General features: G+C 47.4%; 6 protein-coding genes across 6 annotated transcripts; 2 read left to right on the forward strand and 4 right to left on the reverse strand.

Annotated features, from left to right (window-relative positions):
• Positions 1 to 3,309: 3,309 nt before the first annotated feature.
• Positions 3,310 to 4,460, forward strand: N7537_006543 (uncharacterized protein; the record flags this gene model as incomplete). The annotated part of the gene is made up of 2 exons (XM_056897600.1): positions 3,310 to 3,376; positions 3,448 to 4,460. The coding sequence occupies 2 exons, from the start codon at positions 3,310 to 3,312 to the stop codon at positions 4,458 to 4,460; spliced, it is 1,080 nt and encodes a 359-aa protein (XP_056753385.1).
• A 4,401-nt stretch (positions 4,461 to 8,861) lies between these two features.
• On the reverse strand, positions 8,862 to 10,107 carry N7537_006544 (putative mitochondrial DNA replication protein (Yhm2); the record flags this gene model as incomplete). The annotated part of the gene is made up of 4 exons (XM_056897601.1): positions 8,862 to 8,916; positions 9,048 to 9,720; positions 9,841 to 9,937; positions 9,991 to 10,107. 4 exons carry the CDS (start codon positions 10,105 to 10,107, stop codon positions 8,862 to 8,864), a joined length of 942 nt encoding a protein of 313 aa, XP_056753386.1.
• A 903-nt stretch (positions 10,108 to 11,010) lies between these two features.
• On the reverse strand, positions 11,011 to 12,661 carry cit1 (citrate (Si)-synthase CIT1; the record flags this gene model as incomplete). Its single annotated transcript, XM_056897602.1, has 5 exons — positions 11,011 to 12,117; positions 12,172 to 12,219; positions 12,283 to 12,367; positions 12,424 to 12,488; positions 12,551 to 12,661. 5 exons carry the CDS (start codon positions 12,659 to 12,661, stop codon positions 11,011 to 11,013), a joined length of 1,416 nt encoding a protein of 471 aa, XP_056753387.1.
• A 1,866-nt stretch (positions 12,662 to 14,527) lies between these two features.
• On the forward strand, positions 14,528 to 17,112 carry N7537_006546 (Nrd1 complex RNA-binding subunit; the record flags this gene model as incomplete). Its single annotated transcript, XM_056897603.1, has 5 exons — positions 14,528 to 14,647; positions 14,726 to 14,971; positions 15,150 to 15,246; positions 15,298 to 16,493; positions 16,600 to 17,112. 5 exons carry the CDS (start codon positions 14,528 to 14,530, stop codon positions 17,110 to 17,112), a joined length of 2,172 nt encoding a protein of 723 aa, XP_056753388.1.
• A 488-nt stretch (positions 17,113 to 17,600) lies between these two features.
• Positions 17,601 to 19,066, reverse strand: N7537_006547 (O-acetylhomoserine aminocarboxypropyltransferase/cysteine synthase family protein; the record flags this gene model as incomplete). The annotated part of the gene is made up of 4 exons (XM_056897604.1): positions 17,601 to 17,799; positions 17,852 to 18,420; positions 18,478 to 18,976; positions 19,023 to 19,066. 4 exons carry the CDS (start codon positions 19,064 to 19,066, stop codon positions 17,601 to 17,603), a joined length of 1,311 nt encoding a protein of 436 aa, XP_056753389.1.
• A 946-nt stretch (positions 19,067 to 20,012) lies between these two features.
• N7537_006548 (flavin-containing monooxygenase) lies at positions 20,013 to 21,975 on the reverse strand (the record flags this gene model as incomplete). The annotated part of the gene is made up of 2 exons (XM_056897605.1): positions 20,013 to 21,259; positions 21,315 to 21,975. The coding sequence occupies 2 exons, from the start codon at positions 21,973 to 21,975 to the stop codon at positions 20,013 to 20,015; spliced, it is 1,908 nt and encodes a 635-aa protein (XP_056753390.1).
• Between the last annotated feature and the right edge of the window lie 577 nt (positions 21,976 to 22,552).

Below are 22,552 nucleotides of genomic sequence, written 5' to 3' on the forward strand. Positions count from 1 at the left end.
GCTTTTCTCAGCCTAAGTGAATTGGGATGGACGGTTGAATTGAAAATTTTGCGTTTTGCAGATTGAGTTCAACCAACTTGGTGTTGGTTCTAAATTGCAGACAGATCCTGTGATTTTTAAGGTCAGACGCTATTTTATACATGTACCTCGTAGGATTTCGACTGTTTTCTTGAGAAATAACCTTAACATATATATATATAAGTAGGTATTGTGAGACAGACGAATAGCCTTTTTTAACTTTTCGCCCCATCCTCGACCATGATACCAATAAGATATAAAACCTCAAAACAGAGTAATGATCCGACCCTAAGCCTTATCTAACTGAGATCAGCCATGGAGAAATACTGCCATAGCGTCATAGATATCGGAATCTGACCTTGTTACTGTACCTTGCCTGTATGATACCTCTGGTGAATAAATATGAAGTATAAAGTTCCTACTAAGATACCCAAGAGTTTCTACCCATCTACATAACCAGGTATTTCAATGATAAACCACAAGGGGACTTCTGTCGTCAGTTCTGCGCTACTATACATCTCACACGCTTCACTATCAGCTATATCCCCAAACCCGAACAGTTATTAACAAATCGATTATTATATGCAACCAGTATAGCCATACCTCTTATACATTCCATGGGACTATACCTGGGCATATTCAGTGGGATATAGGATAAAAAACCAGTCCGTGTTTGGACCATGAGACTAGTCAGACTTGGGAGGTTATCGCATCACTCGCCAAAATTTATAGGACGGACGATGGCACATCTCACACGAGCATTGATTGCAGCTTTGATATGCTTTCATAAAAATCAGCATACCTATAAATAGACCCGAGAACTTCGAATGGAAAGTTAAAAAAGGATTATATTAAAAACGGTCAAGAACATGGTCTAGAAGGCTTGACCCAACAGCAACTAGTAGTATGTGAAGCGGTGTTTAACCATCGCCTGCATACATCAGGCTCTAAAATCGAGTGCCTTTTCCACTGGATCTGACACATGCTAAAGTTAATAAAATGTAGGACTTGAAAAGTTCCAGCTGCAATTTTTGAGGTTCTCCATGGCTAAATTAATACACTATCTCAATCAGGATATAAGAGGATTTTCACATTATATCTATACTAGCTATGGATAGAATTGTAAGTTAAAGTGAGGCCCTTGCCGACGTATACATGAACGCACAAAAATGGAAGGATTTTTTTCTTGCCGAACCAACCCACCACACCTACTGTTCTCGACTGTAAAACTTCATTCGTCCAACTACGCCAAAAACCAAGTGATGTATGAACAAAAAAAAACAAAAAGAACATGATAAGAGTGGGATTCGAACCCACGCCTCTTGCGAGACCAGGAAACTATTGCTAGTTGTGGAGTTAAGGTATACCTTAACCTGGCGCCTTAGACCAACTCGGCCATCTTACCAGTGAAGATGAGGTGTCGATGAGAATATGGCTATATGAAAGAATGCTTAATAGAAGTCAGTATAATGTAGACGAAGGTACTGTGCAATGGGTAAAATACTTTCGTTCTGAGCCTCTTCAGCTTTCATAACTCCCTCACCACCCAAAATAGGCGCAATTAGGGCGAGAAATATCTGTGGCAGATGTTAGGATAATGCAATGGGATCTTGGAACCCATTGCATAATTGAAAGCTTGATAAAACAGTCTATAACTAAAATTGATCCATGTCGAAGGAGCAGCCATGGACCCTGAAACTAGAGAGGCATTTTGTATGTCGCCTATATTGTAAGCCTACTACATAATACCGGGTAGGGCTAGATGATCCGCGTTTCATCATCCAACGATAGATACGTACATATGCAATTATAGCTAGGTCGACTTGTCCCTTAATGCCTGGTGGTAGATGTGTTTCACAGTAGTCTCCACCGTAGAACTTGAAGGTGACTGCAGTTGTAATGGTGATATTGAACTTTCCCCGCTAGACTCCCCTGGCAAAGGATAAGCTGCAGAATTATCCACGGACGGATAGGAATCTTTAGCGATTTCGGTAATCTTGTACTTAAAGATTTATCCCGAGGAGTAGTCTATATATACCTGTTACACGAACACGATGCGAAAGAGATCGCATTGTAATACCATTTTCATATTTCAACATTTCTATCAAGCACCACAGTATTCAATTCTGCTCGTACCCAGCACAGATCTGCGTCTACTACATCAAATATTCCGACATGTTGCTGGATGTGACGGTCGGCTTTGAGGATCTCACTTGAACGACACCGCCAACACTTCGTACTCGGACGGAGTCTGGCTGCATGGCCAGACACAGTCAAATCCTAGCCACTGGGCAATCGGCATGATATTCGATGCGCATGCGCATGTTCAAGCCATTGCTCCTTATTGACGACCCGCAACCTATCAAACGCGATTGTGGCCGGAAATACTTCGAAGCCGCTATTGCTTCTTGTACATCGACATTATTTCAACTGCCTAGAGAGCCATGAAGTCATGTAGGGCTCCAAGATCCCCGAAATTAAGCTAGACTCTTGATTGGAGATCCTTTGCGCTTGGAAGATACGTGTGGTGGTGGCTGGGGCAAGCCTTGGCATGGAGTTAAGCAGGGTTTGTCGGAGATGCTGATATAGCGGAGATGCTTGGCAAAGGGTCTCAAGGGTCCCATGGTACTCGGATTATCTCGGATTACAAAGGATTGTTCAATTCAAATAACCTGTAGATTATCCAGAATAGGATTTTACACGTCGAAAAACAATAAATCGAAATACAATTTATAGATTCTATCCGGCCTCCGATAACTGTTTATGTTGACATAAACGAAGTTCGACTAATCAGCACTTTGCAACATCCCCGCAGATCGTCAAGGTCTTGAGACTTTTTCTAGAACGCGAAGATATTCGATCGTGGCTGAGGAAGGCAGCAGCATTTCTCTGTGTGTTTTATTCATTTTTTTATTTTTTTTATGCAAGTGGCTGACAAGCCAAGGTCTCCACTGTGCATACTATAGGCGTTAGATCCCAGTCAAATATTGGGCTATGGGTCTTACAACATACAACATACGGTTCTTATTCTAGCCACGCGTCCAATTCTCACTTGGCGGCCAATTGTGCTTATGCCCGCCTAAAATCCTTTGTTCTATTGATACTCAGTTATGGATCTTTGCTTACATCTCAGCCATGGCAGAGAGATACCATATATGATTTGACGCCTAGCGGTGGGGCTGGAAATTTATGGATGTGGATGTTAAATCTATATATTGTTGCACGTTACTGCTTACAGGGAAGTCGATCCTTTTTTTTGGGGGGCGTCAAGTCCAAAGCATAATATCTGAGATGAAGATCTTATCCTTTACTATTCTAACATTGCTTGCATTGATTGTACCAATATCGGCCGTTGGATGTAAGTATACGATTCCCGTGAGAGTCTCAACTGTCCCAGCTAAGCATAAGCCTGACTCTGTTTACTTACAGTTGATCTGGTGTCATTCCGTCTTATTGATCCAGTGCTCTCTTCTGTGATCGATACAAAGAAATCCAGCATAACCGCGAGGATTGAGACATACAACCAAACCATCAGCTTTGATTTAGAAAACAACGATGATCTCATATCACACGATGTGCAGATCCGGTACCCCGGTATTCATGGGCAGGCCAACGAGGCAGGTGCACTGCCGAACACTCAAGTTCGATTTACAAGAGGATCAGTCTGGATACAGGACACCCTTAGGGGGAGTCGGGAGAATGTCGGATGGGCAAGGCTTGCCGTGACGCAGCATGAAGAGAACTTACTCTTCGATGGAGCTTTTACAATTATGGGTTCGCAGTATGCCCTCGAATTTGAGACCCTTGATGATGGGTCGACTGCGATGAAAGCCCATGAGCACGAATCGGCATTCACAACTGGCAGCCGATCGTCACTCCCTTCGCTCTGCGCAACCGTACCCGAAACACACTTGCATAAAAGACAAAGCTGGAATGGTTGGGGTAACGAGGATTTCACTTCAACGATCGGCAGTACGAACGGTTGTCCGAACACAAGAGAGATTGCAAACATTGGCATCATGACAGACTGCACTTACACTGCAAGCTTCAATTCCTCCGACTCTGCCCAGCGATACATCCTAAATATGGTCAATACTGCATCTGTTGTATTTGAGAACAGTTTTAATATCTCTCTTGCCGTACAGAATTTGACAATAAGTGACGCTGAATGCCCGAGCAGTACCTCAGATACGACTGCATGGAATGTCCCCTGCTCACAGGGAGATCTTAACACGCGCCTTCAAGCCTTTTCAAGGTGGCGAAGCTCCGTGAACGATGAAAATGCATACTGGACCTTGTTGACTGGGTGTTCAGTTTCTGCAGGGGAGATTGGGGTGTCCTGGATCGGAGCACTGTGTAATACAGGCTCTGGTTCTAGTAATGGAGGGGCTGGTGCCAATGTCGTTGCTCGAACACCAAATGAGTGGCAGGTCTTTGCGTAAGTTGTCATACCAGCTGATTACCAGGTAGTGATATTTTTTAGCTGACAAAAAAAAAAATATAAAAAAAACAGCCACGAGTCGGCGCATACATTCGGAGCAGTCCATGACTGTACTTCAAGTACATGTGGAAGTGACTCGACACAATGCTGTTCACTCTCGTCAAATACTTGCGATGCTGGCGGGCAGTACCTCATGAATCCTGTATCTGGGTCTGGTATGACGCGCTTCTCACCCTGCACGATTGGAAATGTCTGTTCAAGACTCGGCTCTGGGCGGGTTGACGGGCGTTGCTTGGTGGACTCTCGGAGTAGCAATACCACTAATACTAACGGACAATGCGGCAATGGTATTGTTGAAGCCGGCGAGGCATGCGATTGTGGGAACGGTGCCTGTAACGAACAAGAGACTCGGTGCTGCGACTCTTTGACATGCCAGTTGCGAACAGGGGATGGATGTGATCAGACACATGATGACAATACTGGAAACACTGACAACACTGGCAACACTGGCAACACTGGACAAGGAAACCGGGGAAATGGCCGGCCAAGTGATGATGTCTCATCATGGGTTCAGGATCATCCTTCGTTGGTTATTGGACTTTCTAGTGGTATTGGCGGAGCTTTGTTACTGCTCATATTTGGATGTTTGATTTGTTCCTGTAGGCGCGGCCGCAGAGAACCAGTCAATGTCAAGCCCGTTGTAATGCCCCCACCACCTCGATATCAACCACCGCCTCAATATCAATAAAAAATATATATCTCGTTCTGTTCCACATCAACGTCTTCTTGGCTGATATCCCCCTACCTTCGTTTACAGTGCTATTGGGGTTGGCTATAGCTACAATGATTCTTTTCCGTTCATTGAGTATCAGGCGAAGACCAGCAAACTATTCCTCAGGTCTGTTGGAAAATATACACTAGGTGATAATCATATATCTATGTATATTCAGATGGCTCAGAATACACTCTAACTATCTACAGGCAACAATCAGGCATTGAACGACTCCTGATCATCCAACTATCCTCAACCTCCATTCCTTTCAGTTACATAGCTGTTCTCAAAACCCCCAATCCTAGGGGAAATAAATAACGATTTTGCGCTCCAACCAATCAATCAATCAAAGTTAAATTAACATGTTGCAGTCTAACTAGTTGCGTATGACTATGCAGGCGCTTCATCCAACTGAAGCAAGAACTCGAAGCCAAACGCCGAGTTGGGACCACATAGTACATCCCATAGAGTATACAGATGCTGATCGTAAAGAGTGCGGAATCAGCCCATTTCTGTAGCCCATAAAAACCCTCAAACCCGTAAACCCATACATAAGAAATTAATATATAATGATAGATGTGGAGTGCACCCTCCACCTTCCAACCCCTACTTCACTCTCTCTCTCTCTCTGTGTGTGTGTGTGTGTGTGTTAGCTAGTTCAGTGTAACTAATCATTCTCTTTCCATACACCTAATCCCTTCGCTCCTGCTTTGTTACGAAATACAAAGCTTCACTATCATGGCCACACTTCTAGGTAATATTTCCCGGCTCTTGAGAGATTCCAACACTTGGGATGGTTGTCTTTTATTGTGTTTCTGGTCAAATGTTATACCTAGAAAGGTCTCTTGCACATTTCATGCTTTTCCACAGAAAAGAACATCTAAGAAGACATCACAAGGCCGCATAAGCGTCCCCACTACCCTTGGTTCAATAATTAAAGAAATATATTGGTCTATAACCCCGAAACGTCCCGCAGTTGGTGTGTACTACACTCTACGGTAAGCCCTTGAGGCTGTATTGGATTCGGCCTTGTTATTCCTAGCTAACCCTCGTGGGATGCCAGCAATACTAGCAGGGTTGGTAGCAAAATAGAAAGGCAAGCAAGTATACCCTAAAGATGAAGATGGGAAAAGGTCTCACCTCCTCGGTATTATGTGATGTTCGCAATAAAGATGACTGATCAAATGAAGATACCTAGGTAGTATCAATGTGTATGCGAGGGGGAGCAATACTCCTGTGCCATTTCTTCGACAATTCAAATATTAACGCCGTCCATGCAATGTCCGCACCAACCACACTCTTTATCGCAGAGGCCCCAGTCCAGGTCTTCAGCCATACCCATCCACTGCCCCGTGTTTGGTTCGAGCTTGAATTGGGATTTATTCCTTTTTGGCTTTGGTTGTGAACCTCGCCTGGTGTTTGGACTTGGCATTTTGTTTCTGTTTCTGGTTGGAGAGGATGTGTCGATTGTTTTTTCGGACTCCTGGACAAATTGTATCAAATTCCCCCATCGCCTGATTGCATTTCTGTATGGTTGCGCCGACGAGGTTTTCGTTGGAAGATGGCCTGTGGAGCCTCGGAGATGGGCCAACTATAATTCATATATATTTAGTTGGGGTTAAACTGATACACTGACCCTAACCCCCATTCTCCTGAAAACAGCAAGAAAAGGAGCGTGTAAGATGCGCAATACACACTTGGCGGCCGGCATTATCATGGTTGTTCGTGAGACCAGTTATATCGGACGCGCTCGCTAGGTGGATACCTTGCAAGGACTTTGGATTTTTCTGACTCGATGGGTAGGATTTAACAGGAGAAAGATTGCTTCTATCTTTAGGGACTGCTCGGGGAGTAGGACGTGCTTGGTGAATATCGTTGAAGTGGGTATTAAGGGCTTGCTTGTCGACAAACAACCTAGTACAACAGGAGCATGGGATAGTCCGTGGGCGCTGTGGTGGCATCTTTATTTCAAGCCGTACCCATAGACTTGGAGGTTGGATCGATTCGGTTCATCGGAAGCGCGGGGTTGGGCTAGGATGAGGATAATCAGTGCGATCTTGTGGGGGGTAACGTTAATACACTACATATGTACCTCTATTTATATATCTCCTAGCCCTGCCGCTTGTACCGTGTATAAATTGGTTAAAGGATTTTTTGGGCAGATAATTTGGTTGGTATGCCCCTATGGCGGGGTTGACGTTATATCATACCTAGGTAGAGTCAAACAGAAAACGTATATCAATTGAGGTATCCTTGTACAATCCCTGTAGTTATATCTTTCAGGCAGCAAGCACAACCCTACTACTTCCTTGCACTGACAAATATAATGGGTCCATAGTTATTAGATTTATGAATAGATATAGTAGAAGCATCTTGTGAATATACTACAGTCTACATGATATATACAACTATATATCTAACTATATATAACTAACAGGCAAATGTTGCAACAACCTTGCTAAAAATGGTTGTGTGTGGTGGCACACTTTCAGTTTAGGAAACCTCAAATTACACTTAGGCAATACCTTTAAGTGATCACTATCGTATGTATAACCCATTGTTCAACTATTGTTTTTTTTTTAAAAAAAAAGCAAGTAGAAAAGCATTATATCAAGAGGAATATGAACAAAAAACAAAAAGAACATGATAAGAGTGGGATTCGAACCCACGCCTCTTGCGAGACCAGGAAACTATTGCTAGTTGTGGAGTTAAGGTATACCTTAACCTGGCGCCTTAGACCAACTCGGCCATCTTACCAGTGAAGATGAGGTGTCGATGAGAATATGGCTATATGAATGAAAAACAGAAATAGAGACCACCTAGGAATGCACTATGTGCCAGGATCACCAATTCTCCGTATTTTTTCGGAAATATGTGCATGCGTAATCTCGGCCGACACCCTGAATCATCCCGAAAAATGTAGACATGAGAGAAACCCTCCGCAATCGGTATTGTACACGGAGTAGCCGACGGATACACGGAATCCCATATAAATGCATTTTCTGATTTCCATAAGCCGAGGTCAGGCCCGCATTGGCCCACTACACCACGTAGATGCTGCATACTGCAAGTCTCATGCAAGAGTGGCACAGATAAATTATCTAGCGTAAACTCTAGGATCTAAGGGAAGTCATGATATGCATCGGATTCTCTTAGTTTATTTGCAGTAGTATCAGTTGTCGGACTGAAGAGTTGAATGGCCGATTCGCGCACCGAACATCGGATGATGTTGTCTGGGGGTTTGAGCCCACTAAAACCGGGGTTCGGTGGCCGAAATCAAAGGTCCGGAGAATTAAATGCGGAGAATTAGTTCCTGGATTAGTTATGGAGTACGAAATATTGTCCATGTACGTTAGTGTAAATCGGAATTGTAGTTCCGGTGTTCGAATTGGGAATCGAAGGATAGAGAGATAATGAGGTTATGAGATTGATACAGTTCAAGTGAACAAGACACCTAGGTAAAAGAAGAGGAAAGCCGTAAATGTATTCAATGGGTATCGGGTCTGTCCACAGGACCAGACGAATCATGAAGTTATGAGCAAATACATCTAGACTAAAACCAAGAAAAAAAAAAAAAAAACCTTCCATTCCGAAAACCACTGCACGGCAGAAGGGTATCTCAAACCTTCTCTAATGCTTCGCGGTGACACTGTCGCCGGTCAGTTTTTCGACTGCTTCTTTGGCCCTGTTCGGTGAAAAGGAGATCTGGTTAGCCCGAGGTTTCATTTAAAAAAGAAAAAGAAAAAGGAAAAGGTGGATCACAATAACAAAAGAAAAACGGGAAAAGTATGGGGAATGGGGAAGTGGAACACTTACATGTCACCAAGAGCAACCATGCAGACGGTCTGCCAGATGCCCAGACCGACACGAGGAGTCACACCACGGTAGAGACCACGGATGCCGTTGCTGTCGTAGATGTACTTGAAAGTCTTGCCAACGGTCAAGTTCTTGGGGCGGTTAGGGTCAGGGGTCTTGCTCTGCATCTCGACACGGATAACCTCAATGGGTTGGTTCCAGGCGGACAGACCACCACCGAGACTGGAAGCCAAGATCTTTTCCGCGGCGGACAGCTTAGCGCCTTCCTCCTTGTTGGCAACCTTGCGGATAGCCGACTCAGCCAGACGGGACAGACCGAAGCGGGAACCCCAGTTGGTAGTCTGGCGAATGGCGACAGCGTTGACACCACGGTTGATACCGCGGATACCCTCCTTGCGGTAGATATCCATGAAGGTCGCGAAGGTGCCGGGAGGCTTCACACCGGTGGCGGCCATCTTGTGCTTGGTAATCTCGACGGTCTTCATGCAGGTACAGAAACCCATGGTAGCGTAGGCCTGAGCGACACCACCAGCCATACCACCGCTGATACCGGCGACAAAGTCCTTGGCACCGAAGGTGCGGGCGTAGTATTCGGCCTCGGAGGCGACGAAGAGGAGAACCGCACCCTTGGTAGATGCCTCAATCCAGGCCCATGGAATGAGTCCCTGGTAGTCTAAACATCCGATCTCGCCATTAGTTTTTGAGTTCCTCACATCTGGCGGGTCCGGTGCCCCCACGCGCTAGCTAGGGCAGGTCGGGAGAAATTGGAAGCGGGTATTGAATGAACACTTACAACCGAAAATGCCGCCACGGCCCCAAATCCGACCCATAGCGCCTGCGAAGCTATCGCCCCGGTTTGCGGCCATGGTTGTCTTGATCACCTCCAGCGGCTAAGGGATGGTTAGTTTGCCTTGTTTACTAAATGATTAGAAGTATGCCATACCTGTCCCAATGATGTAACCTCAAACAAGTTCAATCCTGCGCCCAGCAACAAGTTGCTGAACTTGACGGGCTTCTTCTCGAGCTTAGGGGCCGAGGCCGCGGACGTAGTTGTAGACATTCTGGGATGATGGATGCGCTGAAAGGGGCCCTGACCAAGGGATATAGGGGGCTTCGTGCGTTTGAAGAAAGGGAGGGGGGAAGACTAAGAAAGTCGAAAGAGGATGAAATTTGCAAGTGGAAAGTCTGAATGGAAAGAGAAAGAAGAGAGGAAGGTAGATTGTCTTATAGGGTCGGGGAAATCAAAGCTTTGGGGACAGTAAGCTGGGAGGAGGACTCGTACCTGGTACATTTGATCTCCAGAGTTTCCACTCATACCATTGGGTACTCGGTACTTCCCATACCGGAAGGAATCCACCAGTGTAATTCGGAGCAGTTCACAAAGTACATACTAGACTGGTTTATTTTTTTATTTTTTATTTTATTCTATATATTTGTTTACTTTTACAATATGTACAATACATACAATATATACAATTATTACAAATATATGTATCCTATCGATCTAAATATTCTCTCTGTTGACATGTGGAGACGTTGAGTGTTCCCAACAATATCCGCATGTGATCGATTCAACACAGGTAGTCGTCAGACCGTGTGATATCCTACGCTGTATCTTTTGTCCCGCATTTAGCACTTTTTAGCACTTTTAGGCTTTTCTCTTTTCACCGGTATCTACATATATCTGTATCTACATATGCATGCACGGAATAAGTAGCCATGATCTGCATACAAAAGTACTGGATGGGAAAAAAAAAAAAAAATTAAATGGAAATCATAAATGATTTGACATGGAAGTTCTGTTACAAGGCCCGCTCGAACCGATCAAGTCCCTATCATACAGCATGAAAATAACCAAAGACTCTCACGGTCAAACAAAGGAGATAATACAAAATTTCTAACCCGGGTTTTCAACGGGCCCCAAGGATGATATTAAAAGGAAGAGATGGGAAAATTCATGCGCTTAAAGCTTAGCACCGACCAACTTGGCGTAGGCCTCAGTGCTGAAAGACTTGGGGCGCTCAATGGGCATACCGAGAGCACGGTCGATGATCAGCTGGGGAAGGACACCAATGGCACGGGACACACCGAACAGGACGGTGTAGTAGTTAGCCTCGGTCAAACCGTAGTACTGGAGGAGGACTCCAGAGTGGGCGTCGACGTTGGGGTAGGGGTTCTTGGTCTTTCCGTGCTCGGTCAGAACGCCGGGGGCGATCTTGTAGACCTGGCTGACGAGCTTGAACAGAGGGTCATCGGGCAGCTTGCGGAGAGCAAACTCGCGCTGGGAGACGTAACGGGGGTCAGTCTTGCGCAGAACGGCGTGGCCGTAACCAGGGACGACCTGGCCGCTGTTAAGGGTGGACCAGAGGTAGTCCTTGATGGACTGGTCACTGATGTCGCTGCCGACGGACTCCTTCATCTTGGTGATCCAGTTCAGGACCTCCTGGTTAGCGAGACCGTGAAGGGGACCGGCAAGACCCTGGAGACCAGCGGACAAAGAGAGCATGGGGGAGCTCAGGGCACTGCCAACCAAGTGGGTGGTGTGGGCGCTGACGTTACCACCCTCGTGGTCGGAGTGGATGGTCAGGTACAGACGCATCAGCTCAACGAAGTCCTTGTTGCCGCCGAATCCAAGCTGGTTGGCCAAGTTGAAGGAGTAATCCTTATCCTTCTGGATAGGGGCGACCTTGCCATCTTTGAAGACGTTGCGGTAGATGCGGGAAGCAATGGTGGGCAGCTTGGCGATGAGGTCCATGGAGTCCTCGAAGGTGTAGGTCCAGTACTCCTTCTTGTTGACACCCTTGGCGTAGGCCTTGGCGAAGGCAGACTCGTGCTCGAGAGCGGTCACGGCCAGAGAGAACTGGGCCATGGGGTGGAGGGTGTTGGGGCAACGGTCGATGAGCTCCTCAACGAACTTGGGAACATCGGAGCGGGCAGCCCACTCGGCAGACAGGTTACGGACCTGCTGCTCGGAGGGGATCTCGCCGGTCAACAGAAGCCAGAAGAGACCCTCAGGAAGGGGCTCCTCACCACCGGGGGCCTTGGGCAGGAGCTTTTGGCACTCGGGGATCTAGAACTAACAGTGAGCAAGCAGGAAACAATATCCGGGTCAATCAGAACCTACAGTGTAGCCACGGAAACGGATACCCTCCTCAGAGTCGAGGACGGATCCCTAATAAAAAAAACCAAGGTTAGCGTTATCCTTTGCTAGGGGCTGTGAAATTTCTTAACTTACCTCCCAAACGAGGGACTTGATACCACGGGCACCACCGTAAGCCTGATCAAGGGTAACCTCACCAATGACCTTGTTGCCGTGCTCCCTGAAATACTATGATTAGCTGGTGTTTGATTTTGAATAAAAGGGCGCGCCACATACTTGCGGAGCTTCTTGACCTTCTCGATCTCGGCAGGAAGGTTGTCGGCGAAGGTGTCCTTGAGGGACTAGACAATCGAACTAAGTTAGCATTCCGTTGAAGTTTGGTTAAATCTGAAGAGCATCATACCTTGGTCTTAGCGGAAGAGTAGCAGCGCACGCCATTGAAGGCAGCGGTCTGCACCGGCTTCGCGATGGAAGACCGGAGAGCGGTAGTACCGATTCTGAGGGAAGAAGCCATGTCGACTCAGACAGGATATATAAAATGGGTAATATGGAGGAAATGGAGAAGTGGTCACAAAGCCTGGGGGAGAAGAAGAAAGAAAGGAAAGAATTCGGGGAGGAGCTCTTTTGCGCCTGGAATTTTCTCGGTTTTTTTCCCATTTGGCCGTATTACAGCCGGTACGGTCGGTACGGTAACTGGGCCACTTTCGGGACGCCGTGGAAGCTCAGTCAGCTATAGATAGCTCCCCCGAGGTCGTCTCTACTGTAATTTTTCCTCAACGGTACGGAAGAGCACGGGCTCGGGCTGCCGGCAGATCTGTGATGCTCACTACGTAGCGGATTGCGAAATACGGAAATTTGATTTGGAATATGTGTTCTTTTCTACTACAACATACAATATGGTAATGCTACATATCTACCTAGATCTAAGAGATTATGTATTTATATAAGATTTTATAATAATAGATACCTATGTATCAATTTACTATTTAATCATTAATATCCGTACTCAGATCCTCCCACATTTTGCCCCGGTTCTCATGTTTCTAAATTTCGCGGGCGGTACTGCAAATACACTGAGCGGCAGGTAATGACGTCGAAAAGTCGCCATTTTCTTCCGTGCCGCCATCCGTCCGATATGGAAAACCTCGGTAGGGACCTTATCAGATGGATATTATACTACATACTACATACTCCGTGCTCGCCGATGCGATAATGCATTGGATGCCATGAATTCGAGTAGATAATTGTAGATCGCAAATTCTAGGTCTATCGTTATACCAAAAAATATACCTGTTGTACAATGGCCTTTCTGAAATGGTTCACCGAGGCCGGGAGCTATAGGGCGGGAGCCAGGGGCAGAAATGTATGGGCAAAAAGGGACATGCTCACGGGTCCCTCGGCTCATCAGCTGTAATCAACTGTAATAATAATAATAATGTATGGGGTATGTTGTAAGATGCTGTGCTTTACTATTATTGTTGGAATCAAAAGGTCTTCAATTTCCATTGTTTAGTAGGCTTTAATCATTACTTCAATAGAGAGCTTATAATCATTCCTCTCAACCATATATATAACCACCAAATATGATACAAAAAAGGGACTTTGTAAACAAATGCCGAATCTCTTTCAAGGTCAATACTTGAAAACTCAATGTTTATTGACACGAGCCTTGCGGTTGTTAGGGTTTAACAAGTCACCTCGGCCTCTCTTTTAGTCGCCTTTGTTAGGTCTTCAACTCCACCTGGGCAGATATAAGATCAAAAACCTCCGGTTACGTACAACAACCAAAGATGCAAGTGGTAATCAGCACGTGATTAATCCATAATAGGACTAGCGTCAGTCGCAAAGTCTGCTTGTCCCCTTTGATGATCCTTCCATTAATCCTCATCTTCATCCCCCCATCTCAGCAATCCTTTTTCTTTTCGATTTCATCAGTTTCTCAACTTCAGTCCACCCGCTGACTGCGCTGGACTTCACTGGATCCTCTTGGACTCCGTAAACCCTGATCTGGTTTTTCTCTGGGATCTCACTGCAAAAGACGCTCTAGGCTGTACATCTCCCGTACTCCCCGTACTCTCGTACTCGGCGCCAGGCAGCCCTTCCTGGACACAATATCGCTAGGCTGTATTCCAGCTGTAGGCGGCTATTCTCTGGTCGACAGTGAATGCGCTCGTGGAGTCTGTAGTGAAGAAAACGCCAGGGACTCGATTAAACATATCTTCTTTTCATACCGAGAGATTGTCCGTCGCGTCACAAAGCGCAGTAGCCGGGACCTCTCGATTGCTTCCTCCCATCTGCATAAAGCCTTGACTGGGAACCCCTTTCATTCTTTCTTTTGCGACTCCCCTTACGCGTGGACTTCACGGTAGTATTTCCCGCCATGTCTTCCGCAGTAGCTGAACTGGAGAATCTTCTCCAATCCATGCTGGCTCTTAAGCCGCCTGGCGTATCCGGTTCAAAGATTGGCGGCATCACAAACTTGTGCAATGCCAACGTGCAGGTACGCTTGTCCCCTTTCGTCGATTGATTCATCTCATTGGTCCCGCTGTGATCCATGATATGCTAACCCTGCCCGCAGAACGAATCAGTTCTCATTCAGAAAATTTACACTCACTTCAAGAAGGCCCCGGGCTCTCACAAGCTGGGTGTGCTCTATGTGGTAGACTCAGTAACTCGGCAGTGGGTAGAGGCCGCTCGCAAGGTCGGCCAGGTTCCTGGCGGTGATGCACCTGATGGAACTTTCGCCGCCGGTGTCAAGCGTGTCACTGATCTCTTGCCCATCTTGATGACAGACATCATCAATAATGCTCCCCAGGACCAAAAGGTACGCAATAGGACATACCTGTATCATGATAAACCTCATGCCCCCGCATCGCAGCCTTGGCGCAGGCTAAGCCTTGCACATTGTATCCTTGCCCCGATGTACTTCAATCCGAAGATTATGTCGCCTTTGATCAGACCGTTTCGAATATGTAACTCACCTATACCCTGTCACAATTTAGGACAAGATCAAGAAGCTGGTCGACATCTGGGAACGTGGTGCGACTTTCCCAGCCCCGATGCTCACTTCATTCAAGGAGAAGCTGAACGCTGCTCAAAGTAAGTCCTCAAGGATGGGAATGTATGTCGATGATACTGACAATTCACTAGACGTCGAATCAAACACCCCCGAAGGATCCCCTGCACCGAACGCCAATCCGATCGGAATCCCGCAACAGTCGGCAGCACCTGATACCTCGAGCATCTTGAAGGCTTTGGCCGACATGGCCAAGCAGAACACTACCGCGCCTGCTGCTCCTCCGTCTCTTGCACCGGCCAACCCTATGGGTGCTTTCAATTCGGCCTCTGTGACTCCCGCCAATGACTCAAGCTCGCACATGGCCGCTGCCATGAACGCACTTGGCGCCGGTGGACCTGTCGCGCCTCCCTTCGCCGGTATGCCCGGCATGGTTCAGAACCCTGCCCTTCAACCGCAGAGTCAAAGTGGAACTCCAATCTCGATGCCCGCCGCGAACCCGTTGACCGCGATGCTTCCTCAGGCTGCGCAGCCTGCCGCACCCGACTCGAACGCCATGGCACAGCAGCTCCAGCTTCTTCAGATGCTCGCAGCCCAGGGTATCCCTCAAGACCAGTGGGGAACTGCCTTGCAACTCTTCAGCATGACCAACAATGGTGGTATGGGCGGCATGCCAGGTATGCCTGGTATGCCTGGAATGCCTGCGATGCCTGGAGGACCGATGGCTGGATTCAACCCGATGCAAGGACAAAACGTTGGTGGATGGGGTCACCCGGATGCCCAGAATAAGGATGATCGTGGCCGTGAATACCCTCGCTCGCCGCCCACTGGATATCGTCGCCGCTCTCGCTCTCCAGGCTGGGATAGACGCCGTACTGCTTCCCCCCCTCGCCGTCGTGACAGCCCTGTTTATGGAGAATATGGTGAATCGCCTGGTCGTCGTGGAGACCCGCGTGATGCACGAGGCCGTCGTGGTAATGAGTATCGCCAGCGTAGCCCTCCTGGCGGCCGCGGTGGTGGTAGACGTCGCTCGCCTTCACCTGCTCGTAACAAGGATCCTAACCTGCCTCCCCCTGGACCCAAGTTCATTGAATGGGACTATTCGATTGGTCAGGGTATGATCAAAGTCTTGAGCCGAACTCTTTTCGTTGGTGGTGTCACCTCCTCCGAGACTCACCTGCGTCAGCTCTTTGGTCAGTTTGGTGTTGTTCAAACTTGCATTGTAAACGTGGACAAGCGCCACGCTTTTATCAAGATGGTTAGCCGTACCGATGCCATGCAGGCACGTGATGGAATGGAGTCTTACCGTACTGGTGAGATGCAACTCAGGGTAAGTCTTTTTCTTCGTTTTCTTCGTTTTCTTTTCTTTCTGGTTATCCCTCCGCGGGGTGATCAGACCTTATCCTTGGATCTTATCACTGACTTTATCAATATAGACTCGTTGGGGTGTTGGCTTTGGTCCTCGTGACTGCAGCGACTACCAAACTGGTGTTAGTATCATTCCGATTGAGCGCTTGACTGAGGCTGATCGCAAGTGGATGCTTTCGGCGGAGTATGGTGGAACTGGTGGACGTCCCATTGAATCTGGAATGATTGTTGAGGAGCCCGACATTGAGATTGGCGCTGGTGTTTCTTCTAAGGCTATCAGCCGTCGTATCGCCACTGACACTGGCGGCAAGCGGGGCCCTATTTCCACTCGCACCAACCCTAACCCCCAGGATACTCGTTTCGGCGGTCGCCGTCCTGAGCGTGATGGATACGGTGGCGGTCCCCAGATGGGAGGTGGTGAACTTGACATGCCTAACATGAGCAATCAGGGAGCCGCGCCTGCAGTTCCTTCGTATGGTTTCAACTTTGCCAGCATGCCCATGCTTCCTCCCGGATTCATGATGGGCGCTCAGCCCGGTATGCCCGGTGCCCAGCCTCCTTCTGGTGGTCAGGGCAATTGATTTTTCTTGATTCCTCATTGATGCGTGCATATGGTCCAGATAGGTTGCGCGCACCGCGCATGGCAAAGGCGTTGGGGGATTGGGCTTAATTCTTTTTTTTTTTCTTATCTCGAGGCATATCATTCGGCGGGGGGGAGGTTTTTGTTTTTTTTCTGCACTTCTCTTACCATTTTAATTTTCATAGTTGTGCATGACGTCTCGCCAATGGTGATTGAAATAGGTGGACACATTCGGATGAAACAAATTTTACGAGAATTCGAATAACTCGTTAACGTGACTTCAATGGTTCCCTTGTAAGATTTTTTCGGCTTAGCCTTGTGATTTTCCCTATGGAAAATATACGGACGTGCCCTACTTGTAGTATCTATCTTGTAAAAATGTTCATTGATATCCGTATCGAGTTCATAACTATGTTTACCATGCCGCTATGTAGTGTCCATTCGGTATTCCATCTTCATGCATGAGAGCATCCACATGTATCAGAACCTTCAAGCAGTACGGTCCGGCAAAGCCTTTGATGCCTGGAACGACTGCTCAAAGTCAGCAATGATGTCGTCAATGTACTCTGTCCCAACCGAGATGCGGATTCCATCCTCCTTGACACCGGAGTCACGACGCTCTTGCTCCGTGAGCTGCTCATGGGTGGTGGACCAAGGGTGAATGGCCAGAGTCTTGGAATCACCAACACTGCAGTGTGTTAGTAAAAGGTTAAAGGGGGGTGAATTGGAATGAATCATACTTGGCAAGGTTGGAGATCAACTTGAAGTTGTCCACGACCTGAGCACCAGCGGCAGCGCCACCCTTGATGCCCACAGACAACACACCACCAAAGCCACGGGGCAGGTATTTCTTTGCGAGATCGTGGCTAGGGTGATCCTCCAGACCTGGGTATGACACCCAGCTCACATTCTCGTTCTTCTGCAACCATTTGGCTAGGGCGGTAGCGTTAGTTGCGTGTCTCTCGCAGCGCAGACTCAGAGTCTCGAGGCCGAGGATCAACTGCTGGGCAGCGAAGGGGTTCAGGGCAGAACCAAGGTCGCGCAGGATCTCCACGCGTACTCGGATAGCATAAGCAAGCGAGCCAAAGGTCTCCCAGAACTTCAACCCGTGGTAACCCTCGGACGGCTCAACGAATTGGGGGAACCGGGCAGCGTTCTTGCCCCAGTCAAACTTTCCACTGTCAATGACGACCCCACCAATGGTGGTACCATGCCCACCGATCCACTTTGTAGCACTGTGCACGACAATATCGGCACCGTGGTCAATTGGGCGAACGAAGTAGCCACCAGCGCCGAAAGTGTTATCGACCTAAAAGTAAGATCGTAAGATTTGCATCCTCATACAATTTCTAGACAAATAACATACCACAACTGGAACCCCTTTCTCGTGTGCAGCCTTGGCAATGGCCTCAAAGTCCGGGACATTGTAGCGGGGGTTACCAATAGACTCGATGTAGACAGCCTTGGTACGGTCATCAATAGCCGCGGCAATATCCTCAGGCTTGTCACCCTGGACAAACTTGGTAGTGATTCCCATGCGCGGGAACGTAACCTTGAACTGGTTGTAGGTGCCGCCGTACAGGTTGCTGGTGGAGACGATGTTGTCTCCGGCATGGGCGAGGGCCGTGATGGCCATGAATTGGGCAGCCTGGCCGGAGGCGGCAGCAACGGCGGCAACACCACCTTCCAGGGCGGCAATACGCTTCTCGAAGACATCGACTGTGGGGTTCATGATTCGGCTGTAGATGTTGCCGAACTCCTTGAGGCCGAAGAGCCTCGCGCCGTGGGCCGAGTCATTGAAGACGTAAGAGCTAGTCGCGTAGATTGGGACAGCGCGGGAGTTTGTGGCTGAATCGGGCTCGTGCCTTGAGCTGTTAGATTGGTCTTCGAATTGGGAGACGGGATACTTACCCAGCATGAAGCTGTAGAGTGTCAAAGTGGAGATTCTTGGACATGGTTCAAGAATGCGGGGAAGTTATGTGAATTTAGGACAAGACACTATCAAGCATACCGATACCTAAGACTATTGAGATTGAATTGAAGAAAACGAAGAAAACGAAGAAAACGAAGAAGATCAAGCAGAAGGGAAAAGGAAAGGACGATGGCGGGGTGCAGATGGCGTGATTTGGTTACACTCCACATGTTCCTGAATTCATATACAACATACATGGTAGACTACATAGGTAAATATAGTACAGTAAAAGCGGTTAATCTATTTATTAAATATTAGTTAATATAAATATTAGTAACTATAAGTATCTTCTAATACAAATCTATAAGTAAAAAATAAGAATTTAGTAAAATAAGTTAATATTTTTATCTATCTGTTTTAGATACATAGGTAATCCTTAGTAGAATTATACTATAATCATACTAACTACAACATACACTATATAGTTATTAACATTAAAATCTAGTCCTATAGTACCTATACCATATTTCATCTGCCGGGTGGGGCTTTTTATCTTAACTGCCGCTTTTCAGCGGAGTCCGCCCGGCGGCTCACTTGGATTTCAGTCCGGGGCTCAGACTTAGTAAGCTGACCAGAGTAATCACGTGCCTCATCAGTGATCGCTGACTGATTACTCACATCTCAGGGGCATCTATAATTTACATTCCTCCAACCTACAATGCGGGAGTGCTAGCTTATTCACCAACTTGTCTTTCCCCATTTTTCAACAATTTCGAACTTACTTTCATAAGGTATCTGACAAGATAGTACATTGCTAGCAGGTCGATTTCAAATTATAACACAGTTGTAGAAAGGGTATATGGGGTCTAACAAGCATTGTAGCAAAAATAGGGTTTATGTAGATGTTGACAACACAATCCTAGCAAGACGATGTGATTCCGATCCATAAGCACATACTCCCCTCCCTATATATCCATGTACTCGTCCGCTTAGAATTCACCATAACGGTAGATACCTTCCTCAAGAGCTTTGATCTGGAGTGCCAGAACCTTAGAATAGTATCTTGCAGTTGCCAGGTTGCCCCCATGAAAGTAGAATCCCGGGTGCCCACTATCCTGCCACATGGTCCTGACTTCTCCTTCATTATTATAACCCCAAACATCAGATACCTTATCAGCCACCTTGTCGCCCAGAATCGTTCTTGTTTCCGAACGCATATTGTCGTATCCAGTAGCGAAGATGATTTCGTCAGCTTCTAGCTCAGAACCATCGGCAAATTTTAGCCCTCGAGGCAGAACTTCAGCAATTTCCTGACCTTGCTTCACCTTGATCTTCCCATCCACGATCATTTGAGAGGCCCCGACATCGATATAGTAGCCACCACCGCGCTGGAAATACTTGACGAATAGTCCGGCGCCATTGGGACCACGATCAACCTTGAACCCGGCTCTTGAAAGCCCATCTAGAAGCTCCTTATCGTGCTCTGCCTCTTGAGCAGTGATATGGATTTGAAGCGCCTTCATGACTGGCGTAGGAGTGCCATGTAGAAGGAGATCGGCATCTGCCACTGGCGGACCATCCTCTTCGTAAAGACCCTTTAGACCGATCTTCCTGATGGCAGTCGAGGAGATAATGCATGTTGTCGATCTCTGGACCATAGTTATATGATAGCCTTTCTCCTGATAATCTTGTGCGATATCGTGGGCCGAATTACACGAACCCACAACGATAGCCTTTTTGCCATGGCTATTTCTCTGGGCGCCTGGAAATTGCGAAGAGTGACAAAGAAGCTCACCCTGGAAGTTCTCCATGCCAGGGATATGAGGCATTTTCATCTTTCCAGAATGACCGGTCGCTTGGATAATATGACGGGGGCGGAAGCTTCTCACTTCGGTGGCTCCGTTCTTCTGTTGGCGCGAGAGGTTCACGATCCAGTTGGTATTTTTCTCGTCCCATTCGCACTGGGTGATAGCCGTACTGGTCCAAACATTGAGTTCTAGCATTTTGACGTAGCACTCAAAAAATTCAGCCAGCTTATCCTTCGGCGTAAAGATAGGCCAATTCGCTGGAAACTCCATGTAAGGCATATGATCGTACCACACTGGATCGTGTAGGACGAGCTGACGATACCGCAGTCGCCAGTTATCCCCGACTGAGTCGTTTTTATCGATGATGAGGGAGTCTACTCCTAGCATCTTTAATCTCGCCGCCGCGGTCAAACCACCCTGTCCGGCGCCTTTGAAATAAGGATCAGTGGGGTTCTTAAAAACGATGATTAGATAGGAACTCACCGATGATGAGTACACTGGGCTCATGGCCATCAGTGTAAGCAGAAAAATCGGCTCTTTTTTCCGCCCAATTTTTGCGATCCGGGTGACCACCGTGCTCCGCACCCTTGGGTCTCCGATGTCCAAGAAGCTCTTCATAACCCTTGAGCTCCTTAAGAGCAGTAAACAAGGTGTAGAATTTCCAAGTATCGTTCTGCGGCGCGAGGCGGGCGATTCCAACCGCAGAACCATGAGCCGTCTCCGCGGTGAAGAAAAATTGGATGCCTTGAACTTCGCCAGCTCCATCAAGTGCGCACACTTTCGGAGCGCGAACCGAGGTGCTCCTGTCAATAGAGATTTTCTGGAGTCGCATGCCGTCCCTGGACTCAGAACATCTCTCAAGGAATTTCACGATGGGTTCATGGCCTTGGACCGTTCGAAGCTGCCATGATAAAGCTAGATGGTCGCGCCAGAAACCGTTGTCCCCAAATAAGCTCGCTATGTTGCCAAAGTCGCGTTTGGCCAATGCAAGATTGAAAGCGTTAACAAGGTTCGAAGCAATCTGCTCCGGCTCACGGATGACACTTTTAGATGGTACTGGGAAGCGTGCTACTGGTATGTTGACTGAGCCAGGCACTCCACGGATGTGCGAGGGAACGTTCTGCTGGATATCTGGGGTGGCCATTGTGGAAATACTGAGAAAGGAGTTGAAATTTCCAATAACGAAGCAAGAAATCTTGAATAGGAAGGATTGGATTCTCTTAGGATGGTATGAGTATCGGGAAAAAGGGGTGCTCGAGAAGATTTATAAGTTTCCCAGGGCATCTTATTAAGCCAATCCACCTGAACGTGCGATCTTGGTTTTTGGTGGACTTGTTTGGAACCGCTGAGGGGTAAAATCTTCATTGTTTCGGTGAAATTGGGAGCTTCTCGAGGCGCGGAGCGGCTCCGACTTAGGACCGACGTCCACATGTGACTAGGATAGATAGAATGGCCAATTACATTCGCAGGAGGCAAGATGGCTGTACCTGCAACTGGTTTGTCATCTTCCTTTTACGGGGCCCCGGATCGGATGATCGACTTTTGCTCCACTACTCCAGGTTCAGCTCCAGGTCCCAGTCTTGCAGTGCATCCGCTCTTCCGACCATAGATGGGGTCCATGATATGGGTTAGCAATTTCGGAAGCCATTCGCATGTTGATTAGTGGGAGCTCCTCGTCCTTCTCCATCTATCCGGCTCAATAGTTTAGGCCCATGATAATG

The sequence above is a fragment of the Penicillium hordei genome (assembly GCF_028827395.1).
Source record: "Penicillium hordei strain IBT 12815 chromosome Unknown utg000003l_segment0_segment0, whole genome shotgun sequence".
Classification (NCBI taxonomy): domain Eukaryota; kingdom Fungi; phylum Ascomycota; class Eurotiomycetes; order Eurotiales; family Aspergillaceae; genus Penicillium; species Penicillium hordei.